The sequence below is a fragment of the Stegastes partitus genome, unplaced genomic scaffold, assembly GCF_000690725.1.
Source record: "Stegastes partitus isolate 25-593 unplaced genomic scaffold, Stegastes_partitus-1.0.2 Scaffold315, whole genome shotgun sequence".
Taxonomy (NCBI): Eukaryota; Metazoa; Chordata; class Actinopteri; family Pomacentridae; genus Stegastes; species Stegastes partitus.
The window spans coordinates 106,935-129,692 of NW_007578046.1; the positions used below are offsets into that span (position 1 = coordinate 106,935).

At 43.5% G+C, this 22,758-nt stretch overlaps 1 protein-coding gene across 1 annotated transcript in view; it reads left to right on the forward strand.

Annotated features, from left to right (window-relative positions):
- Nucleotides 1–22,758, forward strand: part of sema3aa (sema domain, immunoglobulin domain (Ig), short basic domain, secreted, (semaphorin) 3Aa) — a 32,802-nt gene that overhangs the window by 583 nt on the left and 9,461 nt on the right. The window contains exons 2-9 of the mRNA XM_008283496.1: nucleotides 12,306–12,466; nucleotides 13,826–13,888; nucleotides 18,111–18,230; nucleotides 19,083–19,173; nucleotides 19,268–19,387; nucleotides 21,345–21,487; nucleotides 21,625–21,739; nucleotides 21,835–21,904. Coding sequence (XP_008281718.1) covers nucleotides 12,306–12,466; nucleotides 13,826–13,888; nucleotides 18,111–18,230; nucleotides 19,083–19,173; nucleotides 19,268–19,387; nucleotides 21,345–21,487; nucleotides 21,625–21,739; nucleotides 21,835–21,904 — 883 coding nt within the window. The remainder of the gene's footprint in view (nucleotides 1–12,305; nucleotides 12,467–13,825; nucleotides 13,889–18,110; nucleotides 18,231–19,082; nucleotides 19,174–19,267; nucleotides 19,388–21,344; nucleotides 21,488–21,624; nucleotides 21,740–21,834; nucleotides 21,905–22,758) is intronic.

Sequence of the window (22,758 nt, forward strand, 5' to 3'; positions counted from 1 at the left end):
TATTTCTGTGAATCTATTTCTGCCTGTCTCATTCACTCTTTCTCCCTCTTGGTCAGCATACAGTATCTTACTCTCCCTTTAACCTCCTCTCTCGCATTAACTCACTCCTTCCTTCCCTCTCGCTCGCTCTGCCTGTCTTTCAGAATTCTCCTTACAAATAGTCAGATTGGTTCCATATGCCGTGGAAGGGCTCTTGCCTGAAGTTAAATGTATATATTGGCCCCTGTACCAATTTTCCCCTCGTGCTGTCCCCTTTCTGCTAGGACTGTACAGCCCCTGTTAAGTGCTCTGAACAGGCAGTAGAGCCTCTGTTTTAATGGCTTCTGTCCCAAAAACTCCTAAAAAATAATAATAAAATCAGGGGGGGGGGATCTGCTTTGGTCATGACAGAGCCCTTCTATAAGCGGCCAGGCAGGTTTGCCGACTTCTCATTACTTTATCCTAAATTGATCCAACAGTTGGAGTTTTTTTTTTTTTTTTTAAATGCATGTTAATGTAAAGCTTGTGCATTAAACCACCTATATGCAGGACGACTGGTAGAGAGCGAGAGGGAGTTTCGTTTTGTCTTTTTATATCGTGCACGTGTAAGTTTTTGACGTATACAGCAAACATGTTATTCTCTCTCCTTCTGTGTTATTTTGAGGGGAGACTGCGGAGCGCCGGTTCTTCCTCTCCTCCTCCTCCTCCTCCCTCTCTCTCCCTCTCTCTCTCTCTCTCTCTCTCTCTCTCTCTTTCTCTCTGTCTCGTCTCCTCTCTCACACCCTACACTAAATCAGGCTCTTTGTAATAGCAGACTTTTCATCTCAGGCTAGAAATAACTGGCAACATTTTTGACATATTTTGGGAAGGGTTGTATTTTTTTTTTTTTTCTTCTTCTTCTTCTCTTTTTTTTCAGTGCGGGAGGCTATTGTGGTTCTTTGTCCTAAAACATGACCGAAAGTATATGGCTGGGAGTGTGGTGATCTCGATTCTTTATTTTAGTCCCCGTTTACTCTCATAAAACATGCCCTCTGAAAATTTATGAACAGGCTGATTCGCCGTCGTTCTGCAGCCGAAAACGCGAGCGTGTGATTGAAAGGTTGACTGTCACCCAAAGCTTTGGTTCCTCGGGACAATTTCAATCCACGCTGGGGGGGGCAGAATCAAAATTTTTGGTCTCGAAGAGGGTGCCTACGATGTTTGTCACTAATTCATTCTCTATCTTTAGACAAGACGCTGAGTATAACTTATGTTTAGAGGCCTGCTATATGACATGCTTTATTCTTTAGATGGAGTACAAGTTGTAATTTGGGGGTTGTATATTTTGATTTATCACCCTTTCAAGTTCCAATGTTCTAAATATAAAATAAAAACGTGTAGTATTTTAACATTTAAGTGCCCTCTGTGGCGCTGGTGTAGTGTGGCCGGCGTATCATGCAGGATTTGAGAGGGCGATGACATGCATTTACCATGTGAACAAAATAAATCTGGAAGGAATCATAGCTGAACTTACCTGCTACAAGTCATACATCCCCTGGGCACCATCATGTCAGTTCGCACGGAGCCAAACCTCTAGGCATGATGAGAAAATGTCATCCCCGTCTTTACACAGCCATCTGTTTAAAGAATGTGAATCTGGTTCCCTCCTGCCCCCTTTTGTGATCCTCTTCACTGTTCAGTCTGACAAGTGAACATGTTGCTGACAACAGCACTAGACAAGAGATATGTCATCAAGCATCAAAGTCTGCATTGACTGGCTGCATGACTGATGGATGTGTGTCGTCAAACCGGAGAGAGCAGCTTCGCTCTGCTCCGAGAGACGCACTTTTGTGGATGTACACAGAATTTATTTTTTGCTAAAAGTGCATCAAAGCCTCGTTGTTTATGTGTGTGAATGTTCTTGCCATGTCTTGGTGTGAGGACTCAACACCCTCTTTTGTGATTTCCTCCTATTAGACTGCAAGTGGTGTGTGAGTTTGCGTGTGTCTCGGCGCGACACAAATGTGTCAGGTCTTGCATGTCCTCATATAATTAGACACCTGGTTTGCGCGCATGCATGAGCTCACAAATGATTTCAGTTTCTTTTATTGTGCTGTTGAATCAGTGTTTCTAAATTTACGTGCAATCACAGCGAACGTTGGGCTGCAAAGGCATGAGAGCGTGTCACTTTCTTTGTGTGTCACCGCTCGCCAGCATCTGCGCTCGTGTCGCGGGCCCACAGGTGTTTGATGGCTCTCTTGATGTGTGTCGGGAGACGATTCTCAGTTTTTAACACCCACATTGTTGGCGGATGGTGGGAGGAAAGGAGGAGGGGAGGATGGCGGTCGTGATGGTGGAGGGGTTTTAATGAAGGAAAAGCTGGCAGACGTACAGTAGGTGACGCAAAGAGGAAGGGAAGGCAGGTTGTTAAGTGAAGTGTCACTCATCCCCCCTCTCCCCATGCGGAGCCTGCATAGTAATTAAGTCAAATAAACAGCAAGGAGGAATCCTCCTGGGAAGGACAGTCAAGCAGGCGCAGAAGTCCAACTCGAGAGCCAAGGCCTTTAAGTGGGACGATCACATTAGCAGAGGAGCAGGACAGTCGCAGGGTTCTGTGATTCGGGGGGCAGCCAAATAAACACAGAGCACATGAGCAGGGTCCCATGAAATCACTCTCAAATGAGCGCTGATGACACGCCTCCGGGGACCCACAAAAGTGAGCGATTTTCTTCTTCAGGAAAGGACGAATGAGCGACTGCAGAGTGAGCAGTCTGACTGAGGAATGGAGACAGGTAGATAAAATGACCTCTCGTGGGACGGCTGGCGGAGCGAGTACAGAGTAAATGATTTCCCAGTGGGGTCAGTTAGACATTCAGTTAAAAAAGAAGGGGGAATCTGGCTTCACGGGGACAGAACGATGATCACAAGAGTTAATGATTTTCTCTTCTCCTTCAGACTAAAATTACTTTCCTCGCCTTGACTAGTAGCATAAGGAGAGAGAGGGATAAGGTGAAACTCAAGTTAAAATAATCCTGCTTAGCGAATATATTACACGTGTTGATATGATTTCATCGCAGGTCAACTTGTGCGAACAAGTGACAGAAATTAATGTTTTGTCATAGTACTGGATCAAACTGCCTAGTAAAAGTGAGTCAACTAGAATTTCCCTACAGAGCATACATTTTAACATACTGAGTGTTTCACTACTCTGCTGCAGTGGAGCAACACAGAGTCCATATGAATTACAAGGGTAAAACAATGATACACTCCCATGGATCAATACATATCTGCAGACAATCACATTCCTGAACAGTATCAATGCACAGCCCTCTCCCACACTGCGCACCATCAGGAGGAACACTGACCCCTAAAGGTCAAACGAGGCACATACAGTGAGTGCTGGATGGGGAGATTCTGTGCAACTGCAAAAAACTTGACCCTATTTGTTTGTCTAAAAAGGAGCCAGCGAGCGGGGCTTTTAAAACTTAAAAGGTCTCGTTAAACAACCTGATAATTACCCTCAGTATGGGTAATTATGGAGCCTACCGTATGACCTCTTAATGCCACCGCGGCCGCCCCACGCTGGCTCGATGGGAGGAGGACAGGCAGACTGAGAAAGAGACGGGGAATCTGGAATTGGCTTACAACCCCTTCAAAATAGACACTTGGTGTGGAACCGCACTCAACGCAGTCTGGACTCGGCCCCATAATAAGCCCGTCTGTGCGAGCGCGTCCGTGTGTGTTTGTGTGTGGGCGTGCCTGTTTGCCTACGAAAATATGTGCAGTTTGTATGTTTGCGGGTGTTTGCATGTGTGCCGGTTAATCAGTGTGTGTTTTTTTTTTCTTTCTTTCTATTTATTCTTTTGATATGTGAATGAGCATCCGAGCGTCTTTTTTGCTCCCAGCTCCTCTCGGCTGTATCTGTCCATTCCGCGGGCTGAGGGCTGACAGAGCGGATGTAGATAATTATAAGGTGTTCTCACAACGCGCCAACTTTGGAGATGCCTGCCTCCATCTCCCTCGCTCTCTTTCTCATCGTTCTTTTTCTTCCTTACCCCTCCTCCTTCCTCCCTCTCCTGCGGCTCGGTCGCTTCTCGAGGAACCACAACACCGCAGACCCTAAGTACAATCTTCAAGCAGGCTATGTGTGTGTGTGTTTGTAATTTTTTTTTTTTTTTTTTTCTCTCTTTTGACTTGTCTCCTTTTCCTGTCTCTTTGATTGCAGCTCAGTTGATACATATCTTTTGGCTATCCTTCTTTTCAACTCTACTTGGACAAACACCCACACACACACACACACACACTGAACTACCCTCATCTTTGCTCCCACACAGCCACATTCCAATAGTGTAAACCAATGTTTTACAGTGGCTCGCTTTTTTCAACCGTGCCCCTGTGTTGCGTCTGAATACATTACATTTCCTTACACTGACTCACAGAGCCAACCGCAGTGTTTGGTAAGCTCCCACCAACCCCAGTCCACAAGCTGAAAGATGGCATAATGAATGTGTGTATTTGTGTTGACACTCATTGCCCCACGGATAATTGTGCAATGACACAACTCCACTTGGAAAACAAAAAGCCATTCATCAAGCCACTAAAAAACTCTTGTCGCTTGTTTTCAGTGCGCCTAACTCGTCTTTGTGTTAATGCTGGAGGTACAACTAGAGTGTATTATCATTACTTCTGGGGTAATTTGTGAGTTTTATGACCTTAGCGTGTGTCTGTGGTTCGCTTTATGAGTCTGTTTTGATTCCCCCCCAAGCGTTCGTAAAATGTTCCCTTATTCCTCTGGTCCGTTGAATCAAAAACAATCTGAACGCGCGCTCAAAGGCCACAATAGGAGGCCGTAGTTTGTCCAAAGATTACTGCGCGCGCACACGGCGATTGTGTACATTTTTCATCTGTGTGTACACAAGCACTGTACGGGCTTGCACGCAGGAAAAATATCCCGTGTCTTTGCATCTGTGTTTGGGATGTAGGCTTGGGTTACAGCATGGTGCAGATTGCTGAAGCGCGGGTATGAATGGGTCCCGCCACCTGCTAAGTCTTGTCAGTCAGATGGAGAAAGGGTGCACCGTTCAATCTGAGCAGACTCGTGTTACAAATGAGGGGGACATCTTTGCAGAAAGACGGACCGAAGGACCGACAGACGACAGACGAAGACAGGGGAGGAGCGGCAGGCGAACACTAATGTTGAATAAGTGGAGAAAGCAGCGGGTTGCGTGATTTTTTGCACAAGACTGGTGTTGCTACAGATCTGCAGTGATTTATAATAATTATAGACACTGTTTGCGATTTTGAGCCAACAAATCGCAGTTTATTTTATTATCACAATTTAGTTTGAAATATCAGCGCCTTAAAATCTCAGTAATTTAAGGCTCAAATTGCTGTGGAGTCATATTTTTCCCTCTTCTCCACAAACTTGCTATTTTTCTTTTCCTGTCATAAATAACACAGGCAGCTTGAGATATAATGAGGGAGGTTTTGAAAACACTTTTACCAAAATGTCATATTTTACATCGCTACACTGGGAAAACTTGGCAGCTTCTATGTGGGATTTTATTCATTTTCATTTCAAGAAACGCGCACGAGCATTCGCATGTTACACAAAACCTCATTTTGTAGCACAAGAACCGTAAATAATGCTGCACAGAGCCCCGCGTCTTTGCCTGCGGATCTGTGTACGGGCGGCTCGTCAGCGTGTCGTCGCTGTCGCAGTTTGCCCGGGACACGTTGGGTTCTGTGGCCCTGCCTCATTAATTTGTAATAAAATGGCAGGGCTGACATTCAGCTACACCGTACGGCTTGACAGGCTGCACTAACAGGCAGTGGCTCCAGACATGACCACGATAACCACAGCCTGGTTCCTCTCAAAGTCCATCCATCAAGCTGCCTAGTGATAGCACTATCTTCCTCTCTCTGCACAGCTTTGCAGGGGAGGGTGATATTGTGATTTGTGAGCGGATACACAGAAACCAAATTCTGCCTCTTGTTTAAACAAGTTTACATTGGTGGTTGTATTTACATGCAAAAAGGAAGAGAAAAAAAAGAAGGTAAATGTGTGTATTTGCATGTGTGTGTTTTCCCTTAGAAGTAATGAGAAGCAGAGAGCAGCCTGGTTATACCATGAGCACTTAGTGGTGTGTGAGTGGGCTCTGTGCGGTAGGCATGGCCAGGCCTCGAGCCGTCTGTGGTCGCAGCGCTGGTCTGTGGTCCAGCCGTCCAATGACAGGAGGAGACACACACTAATGAAATGGTTCCATACGGGACCGCTTTTGTTGTAGCTTTCTTTCTTTTTTCTTTTTTTTCATCTCATGTTTCTGCCTTCGTTTGCTGTCATTATCCCTGATTTCAAGTCTTTTCATGTCTATCTTTCCGTCTCTCTCTCGCTCTCTCTGCTTTTAACCTCCTGTCAAATCTTCCAGTGTACTGTGCTTTTGTATTCTCCTCACCCCGTCTTTCTCTCTCTCTCTCTCTTTCTCTCGAGGGAAAGCAGGAATGTCGTGCGGTGACAAGGAAGTCTAGCATTTGGGTTGAGAGAGATGAATGGTGCTGTTTGGCGAAATTCAACACATACTTAGACTACTCATATAGATTCAGCGCGGTTTGGGATGTGGTCACGTTTTTTCCTTATTAGTCCCTCTGATACATATCCTATGTTTTAACCTACACTGAGTCATATTCATGAGACAGAATATGGCATTAAAATGTCTCATACTCAACTTTGAATTATGGCCGTGACTCACTTTTGTTGAAAAATAGAAATTTAAGTTTCTAATTCATCTTGAGTCAAGGAAAACTCGCTCATTATGGCTTCAGCGGCAGATTTGCGACATGTTTAGTGTGGCTGTAGTAAACGATTTTCATTCATGCACTCGTTTTCTTTTCTTTTTGGATTGAAACATACTTCCCGGCACCGTGCGTGTGTGTGAAAGGTGTCGGATCTGTCAGTCGGCTTCACCTGAATGAGAAATCCAATGGCCCAGGTTGTGTTGTACAGACGGTCACCATGGAAACCAACCCACACCTGCTACTGTGCTTAGAAAGAGAGAGGAAAAAGGGAGGGAGAAACGGAGGGGAGGTGAACTTTTGAGGCATGTGTGGATATCCTTGAGCTTAGGATAATATTTGAACACTTTGTTAAGCAAAGCTCTCAGCAAATTTCCACGGGGCGCCTGTCTCCTGTTTTTTTTTTTCTGACACCTGTGTTTTGTGGCCGAGGCCATCATGAGAGCGGGGAAATGTGCCGCTGCACCACACACCGAGAAAAAAGAAAGCGTTCGGAGGCAGAGACTGACATGCCAAACCAAACCACTGGAGATATTACAGTTCTTGCTTCTTTTTTTGTTTTTTTTGAAGCTAGCCTCGTATTCGAAAGATAAACATGTGCAAATTTCTGCGCCAGTTCCTGTTGAGCTGCCATTTTCTTTTCAACTGTGTTTTCTCCTCCTGCACGTCAATGGAAGCGGTTCTTCAGTAATACGCAGACTTGCGCAAAAACCACAGAAACAGCAAAAAAAAAAAAAAATGGGTCCAAGTCTGGCACTTTATGCCAACTGCAGGAGAGAAAGAAAGCAGTGTCAACAAATGGGAAGTGAACGAGTGCCATTCAAAGACCTTTTTTGTATATTGAAAACTCCTCTGCGTGCTGAGCATTCGCTGTGTATACGAACAAGAAAAAGACTTGAAAAGCGCCACATTATTTTAATGGAATATTATCCATCTGTTGAATCTCAGTCAAGTGTTTTCCTCTGGGAGGCTTTTATGTTTCATGTCACTCAAACACACACTCACACGGCCGCACGTACACACACTCAGATAAACATAATTTAATGCCCTGTCGCCTTTCTTTCAAGCGGTTTCATTATTCCGCTATTGCGTGGCATGTAGGCGTCTAAAACGCCTGCCTGTTTGGAGAATGGGGGAGTGAAGAGTACTCCATAGACAATTGCACTTGAATTTTGAATGTATTTTTTTTATTTTTTTCCGATGAGCTTTTTAAGACAAGAGCCAGGTTATTTTCCATAATGGAGTATGGCGGAGGGACAAATGGGAGTTTATTTGAATGAATTGCTTGTGTTTGCCAGTTTCAAAGTGTGTTGGATATACGGTGTGTGTGCATGGAGTGAAGATGAAAACACATAATCACTCTATAATCACATTAAACTTCCAAAATTCAGCCCTATGTGAACATCAAACTACAAATTAAGCCAAAACTGGATGAATAGATAGGATTTGCATGCACGTATTTGCATATTTGTGTTTGTGCACGACGTGTGTTTGCATGTTTGCATAGGCCACTGTGCGTGCATGTTGTATGTGTGAAAGGCTGAATGTGGGAGTGAAAGAGAGCAGACAGAGGATGTGTGTAACAAGAGAAAGTGGGAAGGAATAGAGTGTGTGTGTGTGTGTGTGTGTCTGTGTGTGAAGTGGAATGTATGTGCGCACACAAGTAGATGTGTTTAAATGTCTCTGTAAGCAGACTGTGTGTGGTGAGGGGGCACGTGGCACATATACATTAGAGGAGTTGTGTGTGTGTGTGTGTGTGTGTGCGTGCGTGTGTGTGTGTGAGGGGGTCCGAGGCCCGGGATTGTGTTAGAGGTGGAAGCTGCTGAGTGCGCTCACTGTTCCAATAGTTCATGCTGCATAAGCAGATATTCTGATTGGATTACAACTCAGACTGGGGAGACAAGTGTGTGTGTTCAGGGGGAACTAATGTGGCGTATACATTTAGGTCAATATTAATATATGCATGTAAGTTTGAGGGTGTGGTTTGCATTTTTAAAGCAGCACCATCAAACCTGCTTTTCCTTTGTCTTTGCACGTTACTCGTATACATCCACCGAATGCGTGTCCTTTTCCTCAGGTACTATATTTTGTATGAGCTCTGCGCTCTCTATCTTCTCGTGCTCCCATTTCCAAACGAGTGTGTCTGTGTTTAGGTTGGAGGTCCGTAGGTGCTCACGCCCCAGTTCCTCCGATTTTCCAAACCACAGTAGATCCCAGCCCAGATAAAGCCCCCTGTGTGTGTGTTTTTTGTGTGCGCAGGCCACCTTGTCTTTGTCAGAGATCACCATGTGTTGAAATATGTGCGTCTGTTTTTTTTGTACTTTGGCCCATCTGGGGGAAACCTTTCGTGACGGACCTGACATTTCGGAGCGCAGTCACGACTCCTGGGTTCGGCTCACTTGCAGAAGATAAGGGTCAACATGTATGAAAGCCAAAACACCAGCGAATAGAAGCTGAAAAACAGATAGAGGATACCCTGATGGTGCTTGTTTCTCAATATCTGACATTTTCTACTTCCCTTTTGGTGTATTTCTAATATTTCATTACCCTATAGCTATTTATTTTTTCATTTCATTTCCATATTTCTGCCTAGCTTGGCGTTCTGCCACGTCAATCGCTTTTTCCGTTTCTTTATAGCTGAAACATAAGAAGACCTCCTCCGGCGTTCTGGCGGCTGGAAATCGCATTTCCGTACTTCCCTCCTCGAACTCATTTCCTGAGCCCGCTATGTCATGTCTTATTGGTAAACTGAGAACAAGAGCAACCATACGATAACAGAACGGTTCTGAAGACACCTCTCGATTTAAACGTCGAATTCCTCGTCATTGTAATCTGAGCGTTGCAGAGCTGCTAAATGCCAGGATGTCGGTGTGCATGGAATGACCAGTGCATAAAAAAAAAAAAAGATAAAATACCTACACACACTGAAACCCACACACATACGCTCAACCCATCTGTGGTACAGTACAAATTCACACACAACCTCACGTCCACAGGCCTCCATTCATGCCCACACCCACCCACTCCTTTTTCCCTCAGCCTCAAACTTAGCCTCAAGCCGAAATCGGACTGACGCAGATGAGCTGCAACCGTCTTTATTAGGTGACGACCACTCCCTCGCGCAGCCCCTCATCCACCACACTGGGGCTCGACACACGGGGATGGTTGACACACCACTTCCTCCGTCTCCCCTTCCATCAATTCCTTCTTTTATGTAGACACAGATGTCCAAGATCTTACACACTGTGAGTGGGCGCAGATGGCTCCTATAGCAGCCCGTCAATCAGAGCTTTGTGGGGAGAGCAGGGAGATCACAATCCACTGGACTTGTATATGTGTGTGTGTGTAAATGTGCGTACAGGGCTGTATGCTTGTGCTGCTTTCTATATTGTGTACCTGCGTGTGTCCACGCTGTGTGGTGACACTGATGATGATGGATGATGTCTGATGTATCAGAAGACTGTACCTGCGGCGCAGACCGTGGGTTGCGCATTCAGCAGACAAACCAGTGGCAGATGGTTAATGGATTCTTTGGTTTGATTCGGTTGTAAATCAAATGTTACAACTGTTATTATAATTATTAGATTTCAGAGCAGCCTACACTGTATGAGCAAGAATGTTGATTGACGTCCTGCATATTTTTTACTGTGGGAGCTGATGTTCAATTAGCCAAAGATACTACGCTGTTAGTCTCAATAAAAATGAAATACCTGTAAAAGGAATTTGGACAACTTGTACTTTCAACAATGGTAATATCTAGTCATTATATAGATAATGTGTAGTATTTATCATTTTTCTTGTAGTACACTTTTAATTGGGGCTGCAACAAACTATTATTTTGATGTATTTTTGTGTTGTCCAACGAACTATGTAAGATAAAATAGACTTGATTGATTCCTCAGTCATTAAATTCACATACTACAGCCATTAGATACAAATGAAGAATAGTAAGACGCAAGAAAAGAAATAATAAAATGGAATAGAAACGAAATTAAGATGTAATAAAGACCATGTGAAGTCTATCACATTTGATGGTGTGTAGAATTGTACTTAAAAATAAAACATTAAATCCTATCGATGTACAATGTAGAATTTAATAAGCTAGAAATACATAAAGTTTGATTGTTTTGCCTTTAATTCAGTTTTTGTACATCATTGTACATTTTGTACATTTTGATGAATCGGTTAATCTACTCATACTGTTAACTTTTAAAGAGGCCATGTCATGGACAATCCTTTCTTTCTTGTTTTTGAACATAATTACATGTTCCTAGTGTATCTGGAATCCAGCTAATTATGAGAAAACACGTTCCTTTTGTTTCTTTAATTTCTCCATTGATCAGAAAGAGTCCCTGTTCCTGTTATGAGCTCCGCCCCTGACTGGCTCTTTACCAATCATTGAACAGAGCAGATGTAGAGAGAGGTGTGTCTGCAGTTCTCTTCTTAAAAGGGTTGTGGGCAGCGACAGCTCGGTTGGATTTAGAGATACTAAAACAGTCAGTTCGTATCAGGGAGAAAACTAGGCGAAAGACAGGAATGGTAGAATAAACGATCTGCGCAGTATTTTGAGCAGAAACTTAAAATACATATTCTGGGGACATCTGAGACGTAAATAAACTTGTTAAAAAGGGGATACAATACGGCACCTTTAACATAATGTGAAGTTTTCTTGATCTTTTGCAGACTGCATTTAGAGAAAGAATGCAAAATTAGTTTGTTTTGCTTGGGTTAGCTTTAGTACAGCACAAGTACTTTCCATATTAGAGAACATGTAATCCTGTTAACTTGCCTTTAGTAGGGCAGTGTTGCTTTTCGTTAATATAATACTGCAGCTCCGGTGACAGCTGACCCTTCAGACTTGATGCAAGTCATCGCTGGTGATTAAACTTTAACTGTCAGCAGCACGGCTAGACTTTAGCCCACACATGAAGTGTCGGGCAGACTTGTGCACATATAGTTTGTATGATAGTCTTTGTCCACCTGAATGGAGCACATGTGCGGTAACAAACTCATTCATGTTAATTTACATAATAACCCATTTACAGATACATGCACGCACGCCCACACATACTTACCTACACAGTGTATCCCCTGGCCCTCAGTCCATATGAATTATTCAACCAATCACACGGCTGAACAGTCTGAACCGTGTCCCTGATTGCGACATGCTGTGCTCTCTTAAAATGTCTCACGCTATACTTGACTGACATGTATTCGTATGTAAGTGTGTGCAAGTGTTGTGATTGGGGAAGCACTAGTATTTTTTTTCTTACAAATTATTGCCTTTCTTCAAAAGAAGCAAAAAAATGTGTTGTGGTTGAGTATTCGTTGGTGCTGAGCGACATTTTAGACTGATTGTGATTTCATACGATATTTAATTCAAAGGTTATATGTGTTGCAGATGCATTTTGTTGCACCAGTTCTCTGTAGTAAGTCCATATTTGTAGTTGATTAACTTCAGTGAGACGGTGCTGCAGAAATATGGGGGTTGTAGTCTTTTCCGTTTCCATGCATCCAAGGGTTAACCATCCTTTTTTATTCTTCTTTTCTTCCAGAGATGTTAGACTCCAGTAACCTCATCACCTTCAATGGCTTGGCCAACAGCTCGAGCTACGACGCTTTCCTATTGGACGAAGAGCGAGGGAGACTATTGGTCGGAGCCGAAGACCACATCTTCTCTTTTGACCTTGTCAATATCAACAGAGACCACAAACAGGTGAACTTCAAATGCAGTATTGTGTTTATGTTTTATACATTTGTGCAAAAGCTCTTCTCTTCTCTTCTTTTCTCTTCTCTTCTCTTCTCTTCTCTTCTCTTCTCTTCTCTTCTCTTCTCTTCTCTTCTCTTCTCTTCTCTTCTCTTCTCTTCTCTTCTCTTCTCTTGCTGCTCCCTCTGGAGTCCATTACTCCATCTTTTCCTCCCTCTCCCTTCATCCCTCCCACTGTCTGTCTCGGTCCAGACAAGGCTGTCCATAATTCCATTACTCCACCTGGACTAGGTTAACAGTCTTTTTATCTGATTCGGGCTGCCGTCGCAGACACACAAGACTGACACAGACTTGCCTACTGGCTGCAAAGAGCTGAACGGGGGGAATAAAAGTGCTGAAAAATACATAGTCAATGCAGAGAGGGAGAGCGTGTCTCTGTATTCTTTTGCCCTTGGCTCGGATATGTGTTTTTTTTTTCTTTCCTTCTCGCTCTTTTGTTCTAATCTTTGCATCATTATAAGATAAAGGCCAAAAAGCAGTGATTAAGCAAATCTAATGTAATTACCCTGAAATGTGCAATGCAGATTCCCAAGAGAGGAAAACTTAGCTGATCTCAGGAGGAGATAAAGTCTAGGAATAGACTGAGAGATGTGTGTGTGTGTATTGTAAGGACATAATAATGCGCGAACATGCATGTGCATACATTTCCATTATCTCTCGACATCTGTGTGGCCAGCAGCAAAAAGCTGAGCTCTATCGCATCCAATTTTGAGTATATAATCATTTCCTTACTTATTACAGCTCACACATGCACACTCATACGCTCCATGTGTGTTCATAATTCATGTCACACCAGGGGCCACAGATGGATGACAGTGAGACTTATCTCTTCCAAAACAAAGTAGCAAAAAGCCGGGTTTCTCTTCATATATGAAGTGAAAAGTACAACCTTATGCTAAGGATTTCAAGTGTAGGAAGAAGCTGTAATTTGAACCAGAACCACTGTTCAGACTGTAAAAAATGTCTCTATTGTTACAGCAAGTGCAACGTTACGGTAGATATTAAAACATTTTTTTTTTAATGACACATACACACGCTCTGTTTTTTAGGTTTCTTCCCTTTATTGCAGTCAATCCATTCACTATAAATCTCCTACTTATTAGATGCACACTTTTCCGTAGCAGGACCAAGGATATAAAGGGAAATACAGAAATGACTAAAGATTAATAGAAAACATGACAAATCAAAAGTCATTCTTCTGGAATTACACAAATCTTGCATTCCTCTGATTCACTGTATTGACTCACACGTGAATCTTCCTCTCCACCTCCAGCCTAATGTGACTTTGTCTCTTTCTCATTTGCACAGATTGCGTGGCCCGCCACCCCCTCTAAGAGGGACGAATGCAAGTGGGCAGGGAAAGACCTGGGGGTGAGTCCACGTTCATGATGATCTGAGCCCTTCATGTAATATTAAACAAATTATACTGCTGTTTGCTTCTCAGATTTTTTCTCGCTCATTTTTCTTGTTTTGGTCACGGGACCACATTAAATGACCTAATAACAATGCAATGAAGGAATAGTTGCCTGGGGAGAAGTCATAGAAGAACAATGGCACACTAAAGAGCTTGAAAATTAGCTCGGATAAAAGTGATGCAGTAGCCGTGGCCCGTTTCACCTCCGGCACATTGTATTCTCTATGGGCCGTCCCCCAGTGACACCTACTCCTAAACACAAAGAAACAAAATGTACGGCACATGTTTTGTCACAGGAAGGTGTACACAGTGCGTACAAGGACAATGACGCAGAGGTTATTTGCTTCTGTGATGTACGGTTTAATGTCGGGAGTGTGTTTATGTAGGTCCCACTCGTGTGCATATTTACGTGGGAGGGCATTGTTTGAGTTCTCGTTATCTGGCGCTGGCGTGTTAGCTCACATGTCCAATTCTGTGCAAGTTTGCTGAACACATACTACACGCAGCTGACTTTGTTTGTGTGCACGCTGGCGTTGGTGTCTGTTATCTCGCTGTTTGGAAAGGCCCTCTCTGTGTTGTATCTGATCTTAATTTCATGCCTGGATGAGTCTCGAGTGCCGGGCTGCAGGGTTTTTAGGATTATCCTGAATTACATAGTCCTTTTAAATCACAGACGTTCCGCTGGGCTCTAACTCGCCACCAGCTTTTTGGGTTTCGCACAAGACACAGCCACATAAGCAACACTACACCTTCACTCCCTCACACAAGTGGAAAGAGTGTGTTCTGCTGGCAGCACAAAAATCGCAGAAACACAATGATGAGGTATTTGCGTGCTGTGAAAATGTTTACCCTTGAAAATGAGGCGGTGAGAGCAGAGACAGAGCACAGCACGAAGAGGCCTTGATTAGGACATTACTAAAGCATCCAGAGCTGCCAATGTGATGCATTTCTCCAAACCACATTTTATAGCCGCAGAACAAATTTAACAGCTGACCCCCCCTCCTCAAAATGCCTGATGGCTGCATCACTATCCCCAGCAGAATGACTGTGTAACATGGCCTAGGTTGTTGCATTTGATTCGTTTAACAACGGCTTTAGACACTGAAGCGGGGATTTACGATTTCGTAAAACTGCCTGATGTCATTTCCGATCAGCTGTCCAGCTACTGCAAACACTGAGGGAAAAATAATAAGTTCTCCCACAATGCCAGTGCAGTTTCTATATTCGATTAAAGACCTCACCATTATCTCAAAATTCACTCAGTTCATCCAAATATATACAAATCTGTCCACCCATTTCTCCTATGGAAAGTCATCATCAATACCCAGACCAAAGAGAGTCATTCGTCTTATCCAATTATGACTCATTTATCCTCTGTGGGTATTGCGGTTTTCACATAATGGCATGGTTTGTGATCAGGCAAACCATTTTTCACCTGAGGCCATGACACGGCGACACATTACAATGACCGTAGCTAAAGTCTGTTATTGTTTAGGTGCAGCCAACCTACCACATAGCTAATGAGTCTTATGAAGACAGCCATGTAAAAATCCTAAACAAAGCTGACCCTGCAGGGGGATTATAGGAGTTGATGAAATACAAATAATAAGAATGATGTGGGGAGGACATGTGCTCCTGATGTTGAGCTGAAAGAAACACAGAGGGTAAAGCCATTAAGTTACACAGTCACATAGACGTGCAGGCTTGAGGTCAGCCACAAGACATCATGCAAGTTTGGTCCTCATTTGTGAACTTGGGAACAGTCCTGTGGCTGCAGACTTTGGTGGGTTAGTGGGTTAATAATGACATGCACAGTTAAAGGTGTGAATCACATGGAAAGAACTGAGCTGCTTAGCATGCTATAACACAGATTTTACACTTCATTTAAAAAAACAGTCTGATTTTTATGGAAATTTTTGCTTTTTTTTTGCAATGTGTTCATATTGCATGTCTGTGTGGGATATATGAAGCTTCCACCTGTTAGCTTAGCCTAGAATGTAGATGAGAAATGGAGTTAGCCTGACTCTTTTAAAACAAAACCTGCTTGCTGACACCTCTTAACATGTTGTGTATTTTTAGTTTAAAGGTGCAAATGCAAGATTTTGAACATAGCATTAATATAGCTACAAACAACTATCTACTATGTGAAACTATAGTGGAGTGATCCTTAGCAGAGGATGAAGTGTGTGTTGTAATCCAAGCTTCTTTGTTTTATGTGCATGCATGTTAGTGTATGGGAGTTCCTCTTATTGAAAGTGCTGGCCGTCCCCGTGCCAATGAACTGACTAAAAGTGACCTACCACACTGCATTGAAAATGGGAAAGTGTCATTTAATGTTCAGCCAATGTGCCAAATATCCTAAATAACCAAAAAAAGATGTTTTATTAATGTTATTTATGAATTTAAGCACACTTGTTTCATTTCTTCTCAGCCTGAGATTCTGCTGTTTTGAAGTTCTCTTCTGCTGCTCTTTTGTGTCTCCACTCCAGTCTTTGTGTGTCTGTTTCCACACACGGTCCGATCTGCTCTGATCCGTCAACACGTGGTCCATCCATGGCCCTAATCCATTCTGGCGGATCCTGGAAACAGACATACACAGACTGGAGACAGCTGAAGTAAAAAAAAAAAAAACAGTGTTACTAGGGTTGAGAACAACTTGCTACGATCATTCAGTGCACTCACAAAGCTAGCATATGCTAATGGTTGTAACTGGATACTTTTTTGTCGGCACAACCGTTCTGGTTTTGAATAAAAGTGAAAGAAGGAAGGGTCGTGTAGCTGATGTGCCTGTTGCTTTGGTCGGGGATGCTGGTCCTACAGTGACATCCATTTGTTCTGAAAGGTTGCACACAAAACCTTTAGTTATACAAAAAACTAAACATCGCAGAGTTCAGTGGCTTCCTCGAGCGTTCAGTTGCCTTGCAGTGAAAACGAGATTTCTTTAAGTCACTCCATCCGCCCAAGAAATATGTAACCATCCATAAAACCACCGATTGTCATTTTTACACATAGTCTTTTTTTGTACAGATTAAACAAGTGTGCCAGTAGGCAGATTGTGTAACCTGAGGGCAGAGCCAGGCTAGCAAAGCAAACCAGCTGTTGGCTCCAGCTTCATAACTGAGCACACAGATATGTGAGTGGTATTTTCACATCTAACTCCCTGCAAGACACTGTGAGTGTATTTGCCAAAAACTTTCCCTTTAAGCAGATTACTGAGACGGAGAAACGGTCAGAGCTGAAACAACAATTCTGCCTTTTGGAATCATAAAAGAAAACTCTGTTTTTTGGACAAGGTATGCAGTGTGTGATCCCAGAGCTGCACTGGAAAATGTCATCACTCCAACCTGAAGCCCTGTATCCATTTATGTTTCACAGGGACATCGTCAAATCATCAAAGTGAAAGCTTTAGAAGGCTGAATAGATACATGTGTTGAAGGGAAGAGATAATTTGGCTGTCAGCGTGTGATGAGATGTGTGCTGAGTTTCCAAATCCCCGACCAAATGTGTTCTTATTTGTTAGGTGGATATTCAGCGTGTATTTATAATTAGGCAAACCCCAGCCTAATCTCTTAAACACATGTGCCCAAATCAACTCCTCGAGGCTGCTAATAACCCTCCTACATTAACCAATCCTGTTGATTAGCACTCTAATAAACAGTCTCACACCGCTGGGACTATCAGCATGGACCGGAGAGCCAACCCAAATACCCTCAGTAAATTCAAACATATGGATCATTAAAGATCTGTGGCAGATTTGCTTGATTTGACTTACAGGTGGGATTTCCTTGAAGGAGACTCGGTTTCCCAAACCAGCTGGAAAGTCCCTGTTTAAACTGGAATTCCAACAAAGCCTCTCTCTACCCTCTATTATTCTCTGCTTTCTATTAGTCGCTGTTTTCTCGCATTTTTCTCTATTAAAAATGTCAGCTTTATTTTCATAAAGGATAAAATCTAATTTCAACTTTGTGATACGGAGGAGAGAATTGAAAGTATGAGATTACTGCGAACATGTGCAACCTCTTTCATAAAAATCCCCAAAGTTTCTATTCAGCACTATATAATATGCTAGACAGGTTGTATTAAATATATCTTTTTGCCAGCTGTATGTCGTCTCACCGTATAAAATTATCCACAAGGTGGAAGCTTGATGTTCCTTCTCTTATTTCTTTTTTTTTTTAGAAAGAGTGTTCCAACTTCATCCGGGTTCTCCAGCAGTATAACCAGACCCATCTGTACATCTGTGGCACGGGAGCCTTCCACCCCATCTGCGCTTATCTGGAAATGGGCAAGAGGGCAGAGGTAATACATCTGGTGCTTTAATGCAACCGAATATTAGTTAATCAGTTATATATATGCAAAAGGTAATTTAAATCTGTAAATTGAACCTTCATTCAGCACTCTTGAAATGTGACAACAGTGCTATAAAGTAAACTAATGACGGAGAAAGTCTACACTGCATTGAGTGTATCCTAACACACACACACACACACACACACACACACATCTGAAGCCCAGCGGCGTTCATTCCTCTTCATCGATTATCTACCCATCACTGTTTTCTTTTGTGCAAAGAAGTGGAAAAAAGTGGTCACTACATGGTTCAATTACAGCTGTCGGATATTAAACGAGCTCTCTCCTACGTAAAAGTTTAATCAGTCATCTCGATAAAGGTCTGCAGGTTAATCAATGTACCAGCACGAGCTCTGCAGACCCACAATGGAGGAGGAGAGCGAGCGTTGGCACCATGCAGTTTTTTCGTATGGCAGACTCTGCATGCGTTCACTTGAAGTTAAAGCAGTGTTGTCAGTAACTTGTTTAAAGAAAAGTGAGTAAGTTGGACCCCTCTTTTAATTTGTTCAAAGACTCTCTCAGTAAGGAGGTCTACTTTGGCTGCTTAATCCTACTTTAGCCCCCATTGTTTCCTTCTTTTTGCACCGCTACAGAAACTGTTGTTGATCTGTAACCAAAGCAGTGTGAAAAAAAACAACTGCTCATTGCTCATGTGTGACCGATTTCGTTCGGCGGCCCAAAAGTAGCGTGCTGTAATGAGGATATGTTGTAACTCGAAACACTGGCTATAAATGCACCTTTAACCAGGCTTAATGTGGCTCTCATTGGCCTCATTTTGATCTTTGACCCTCTCCACCGCAGGACAACATCTTTCGGCTGGCCTCGCATTTCGAGAACGGCCGCGGGAAAAGCCCCTACGACCCCAAAATGCTCTCGGCCTCGCTTCTGATTGGTGAGTTTGATCTCTGCCTTTTATTAGTTCCAGGAAGTGCACAATCCGCTCGAGAGCCGGTCATTTGTTCCTAACTTTGCTTTCTTTCTGGCAGACGGAGAGCTGTACTCTGGCACATCTGCTGATTTCATGGGAAGGGACTTTGCTATTTTCCGTACGCTGGGAGATCATCATCCAATCAGAACAGAGCAGCATGATTCAAGATGGCTGAATGGTAAAAAAAAAAAAAAAAGAAAATAATGAAATTAAAGATTGTTTTTATTAGAACTCTGAACCCCCAAGCAAAGTATTCTCATGAAAAAGAAAATCTGTTTTGTATAATGTAGTTTTTCCTTATGAAGAAATTGTAGAAGTTTAATTTGGCATTTTACTGTAAACTGCTCAAAAATGTTGCAAAAAGTGCAGGCTAACAACGTTTTCAAACTTAACGAGCTCCAGCGAACTTAAGGTCAAACTGGACAATCATGGTCTATATGCACCTCCGCTTTTCAGTAAGTTAACCCCTGTCTCTGCCCATTATTTGGATAAAGGATACCGTTGAGGTTTTCAACAGACTTTGAAGCATTAAATTCTCTCACAAGCCTCCAGTCTCCAATCATTTCCATTCATGTGCAGACATCAGATATCAGAGCCCATTCACAAAGTCACTGGATTTGCCTGCGCTAGTAAGATTAGCGCTGCATTGAGGGGTTATTGACTGTTCAGTCTGTCTGGCTATCTTTCGGCACTGCAGAGGACTTAGGGAGCCACAAAAGGTCAGTTTGAACCTTTCCCTCAAGCTGTGCCATCCCCTTTTTTTTTTCCACTCTTTCCCACAGAACTAATCCGCTCTCAGCTGTTTTCCTGTAGTGGAGTCAAATTCCTCCCAGTTCCCCTCAACCACCCACCCACCCAACCGCCCACCCACCTCCCCCAGCGCCATCAAAAATCACAAACACTGCTCTCTGCAGTGCTGATTGCTGTGACGTATTAATAAAGAGCGATTTAAAAGGGAGAAGTCATTGTTGTAGAGTTAATCCCCATCGATCTTTCACCTTGTTCAAACAAATACGCTGGAGGGATTGTATCCATCCGGCTCGGCAAAATCCAACGCCTTCACCACAAAGAGGGGATTGTAATTGCATGGATTACTGGGTTGGGGATATTCTATTGAGCCTTTATCAACAAGGTTACATGGTACTCAAATGTAACAAGAGAGAAACTTGGGGATGAATCCTTAATAGCAGATGATTCTAAAAGGATTTGGGGTTAAACGGTAGGTTGGGTAGTCTTGATTCATTGAATTTATTTACACATCTCATCACCTTTTAATGCCCTTTCCCTCACATAGATGCTGGATTAAACCCCCCCCTCTGAATAAAGTGGCCTTTTGTTGGGTATTAAATGTAATGAATTGTATGACCTCAGTGGTTGGCGACACCGGCGGCAGCCTGTTTTTGTTCGTGATTGCATCCACAGATGAATTTATGAACCTGTAGATTTAATGGCATAGAAGTATGAAGCGTGTGTGGGGTACACATGATTCATACCAGAGGTCTCGCACTCGCACAGCGCTTATAAATCTGCTTCCCACTTTGGCCACACTCTCCCTTTTCACAGCTACTCTATATCCTAAACGGCCACGGAGGTGTAACATGGCACTGCTTGTTTCTCTCCAGCTAACCCCCGAGCTTTTAGGCGCAGGCTCGTTTTACGCGTGACGACGCCTCAGTGACTGCGGCCACTTTTTCCGTCAGTCCTCGTGCCCTCTCGTGCCCCCTTTTTTTTTTACGTCCACAGATGTCCCGGCCCCTGTGGCACCGGCTCCTCCGTTTAGCTTTTGATTTCCTCTCGCGCTTAAAGTCGAGATAAATTTATTCAAGTGTTACCCGGGACAATCAGAGCCATGTGTGTTTGCGAGGATGTGGTCTAGAGACAGGGGTTATGTGGGATTTGGATTTGGAGCGCTCACTTGAGGTAAAGTCAGATGCTGTAACGCCAGGGTGTAAAGTGAATGGCTGTTATTACTGAGCCGTGACTGCAGAGTATCACGGGGGATTGGTTTCAGAGGTGTAAAATAGGGGTGAAGGGATTGTCATTGGGGCAGAGGTTGGATTGTAAAATGACATGTGCAGGAGGGGTGAGTTTGTAAGTTTTTCTGCTTTATTCATTTTTCCTTTTTTATCCTCCAGACCCCAGGTTCATCGGCGTAAACTTGATCCCCGAGAGTGACAACCCTGAAGACGACAAGATCTTCCTGTTCTTCAAAGAGAACGCCATGGACGGAGAGCACACCGGGAAGGCTACCATCGCCAGGATAGGACAACTGTGTAAGGTAACAACACGCACAAGCAAACAAAATCCTCCTCACAGTCTCTTAAGCGATGAAAAGGCCGACTGACTATAGATGTGTTGCAGAGATAGGCACATAATGAGCTGAGCGTTTACAGAAATGCGTCGATGTTGTTGCAGAACGACATGGGAGGTCACAGGAGTCTGGTGAACAAGTGGACCACTTTCCTTAAAGCCCGACTAATGTGTTCAGTCCCTGGGGTGAACGGCATTGATACACACTTTGATGAACTACGTAAGTGTGCCTTTATACGCACAACCTCACAGTTCTTTTCAAAATCCTGTTGAAAGCCCTCGCCTTCACCCGTTTTTTTTGTTTTCGATTTTCAGAGGACGTGTTTCTCATGAGCTCCAAGGACCCGAAGAATCCAGTTATCTACGCTGTATTCACCACATCCAGGTACGATCCTGTGCAGGTCTCTTCTGTTAAGCCGTTCATGCAAGGCCTCAGACTCTCAAACAGTTTGACAAACACTGGTAGTATCATATTTGTTTTGTTGATTTGTTGCTAGGAGATCAGAAGGAGTTGATATGTATTCAGTGGGCAAGTTATTTCCTCTGTATTTGAAAAACACACACGCTTCACATTTCCTTTCAGGAACTCTTCCCTTTCACATCCTTTATCTGTAATTTCCGAAACCATTTCAAATGACACGGCAGGATGCGAGCGACCGAGTGTGCCGCCGTCAAATTCCCAGACAGCGCTCCCGTAATCCACTTACAGGTGTCTTATGGTTCCCTTTTTTGATAGTAGCCCTCCCCATATCTCAGATAGGAGATTGCTTTTATCCAATCCCCCCCCTGTTCCTCACTACCTGTCCCCCTCTTTATTTTTTGTACTGAAATCTTGGCAGGCTTGTATGGAAATCAGATTACGGGGGCAGGAGGGAGCGAGAGAAACATGATATTCACTTAGCAGGAACGCACGTTTCTCCCCTGGCCGCCGCCCCAGCCATGAATGGGGTTTTCAGAGGCCGGGTGTGGCTCTATTGAAGCATGTGGAGAGGTGAAGGCATGGGGGCAAGGCAGATAAGTGAGTTGAAATGGCACAGATGGTGGCACTTATCATGATGATGATGAATTTGCATTTGGGAAGGAGAAGGAGGAGGAGGAGGAGGAGGGGGATATTTTGCGTCCAGCACTGTCTGTGAACCGCTTTGAAAGGAGGACAAACACTTCACCATCAATCACGGCTAATGATAAGACAAGCTGAATGGAACAGCGGTGCAAGCTAACGCACACTGACAGGCGCCC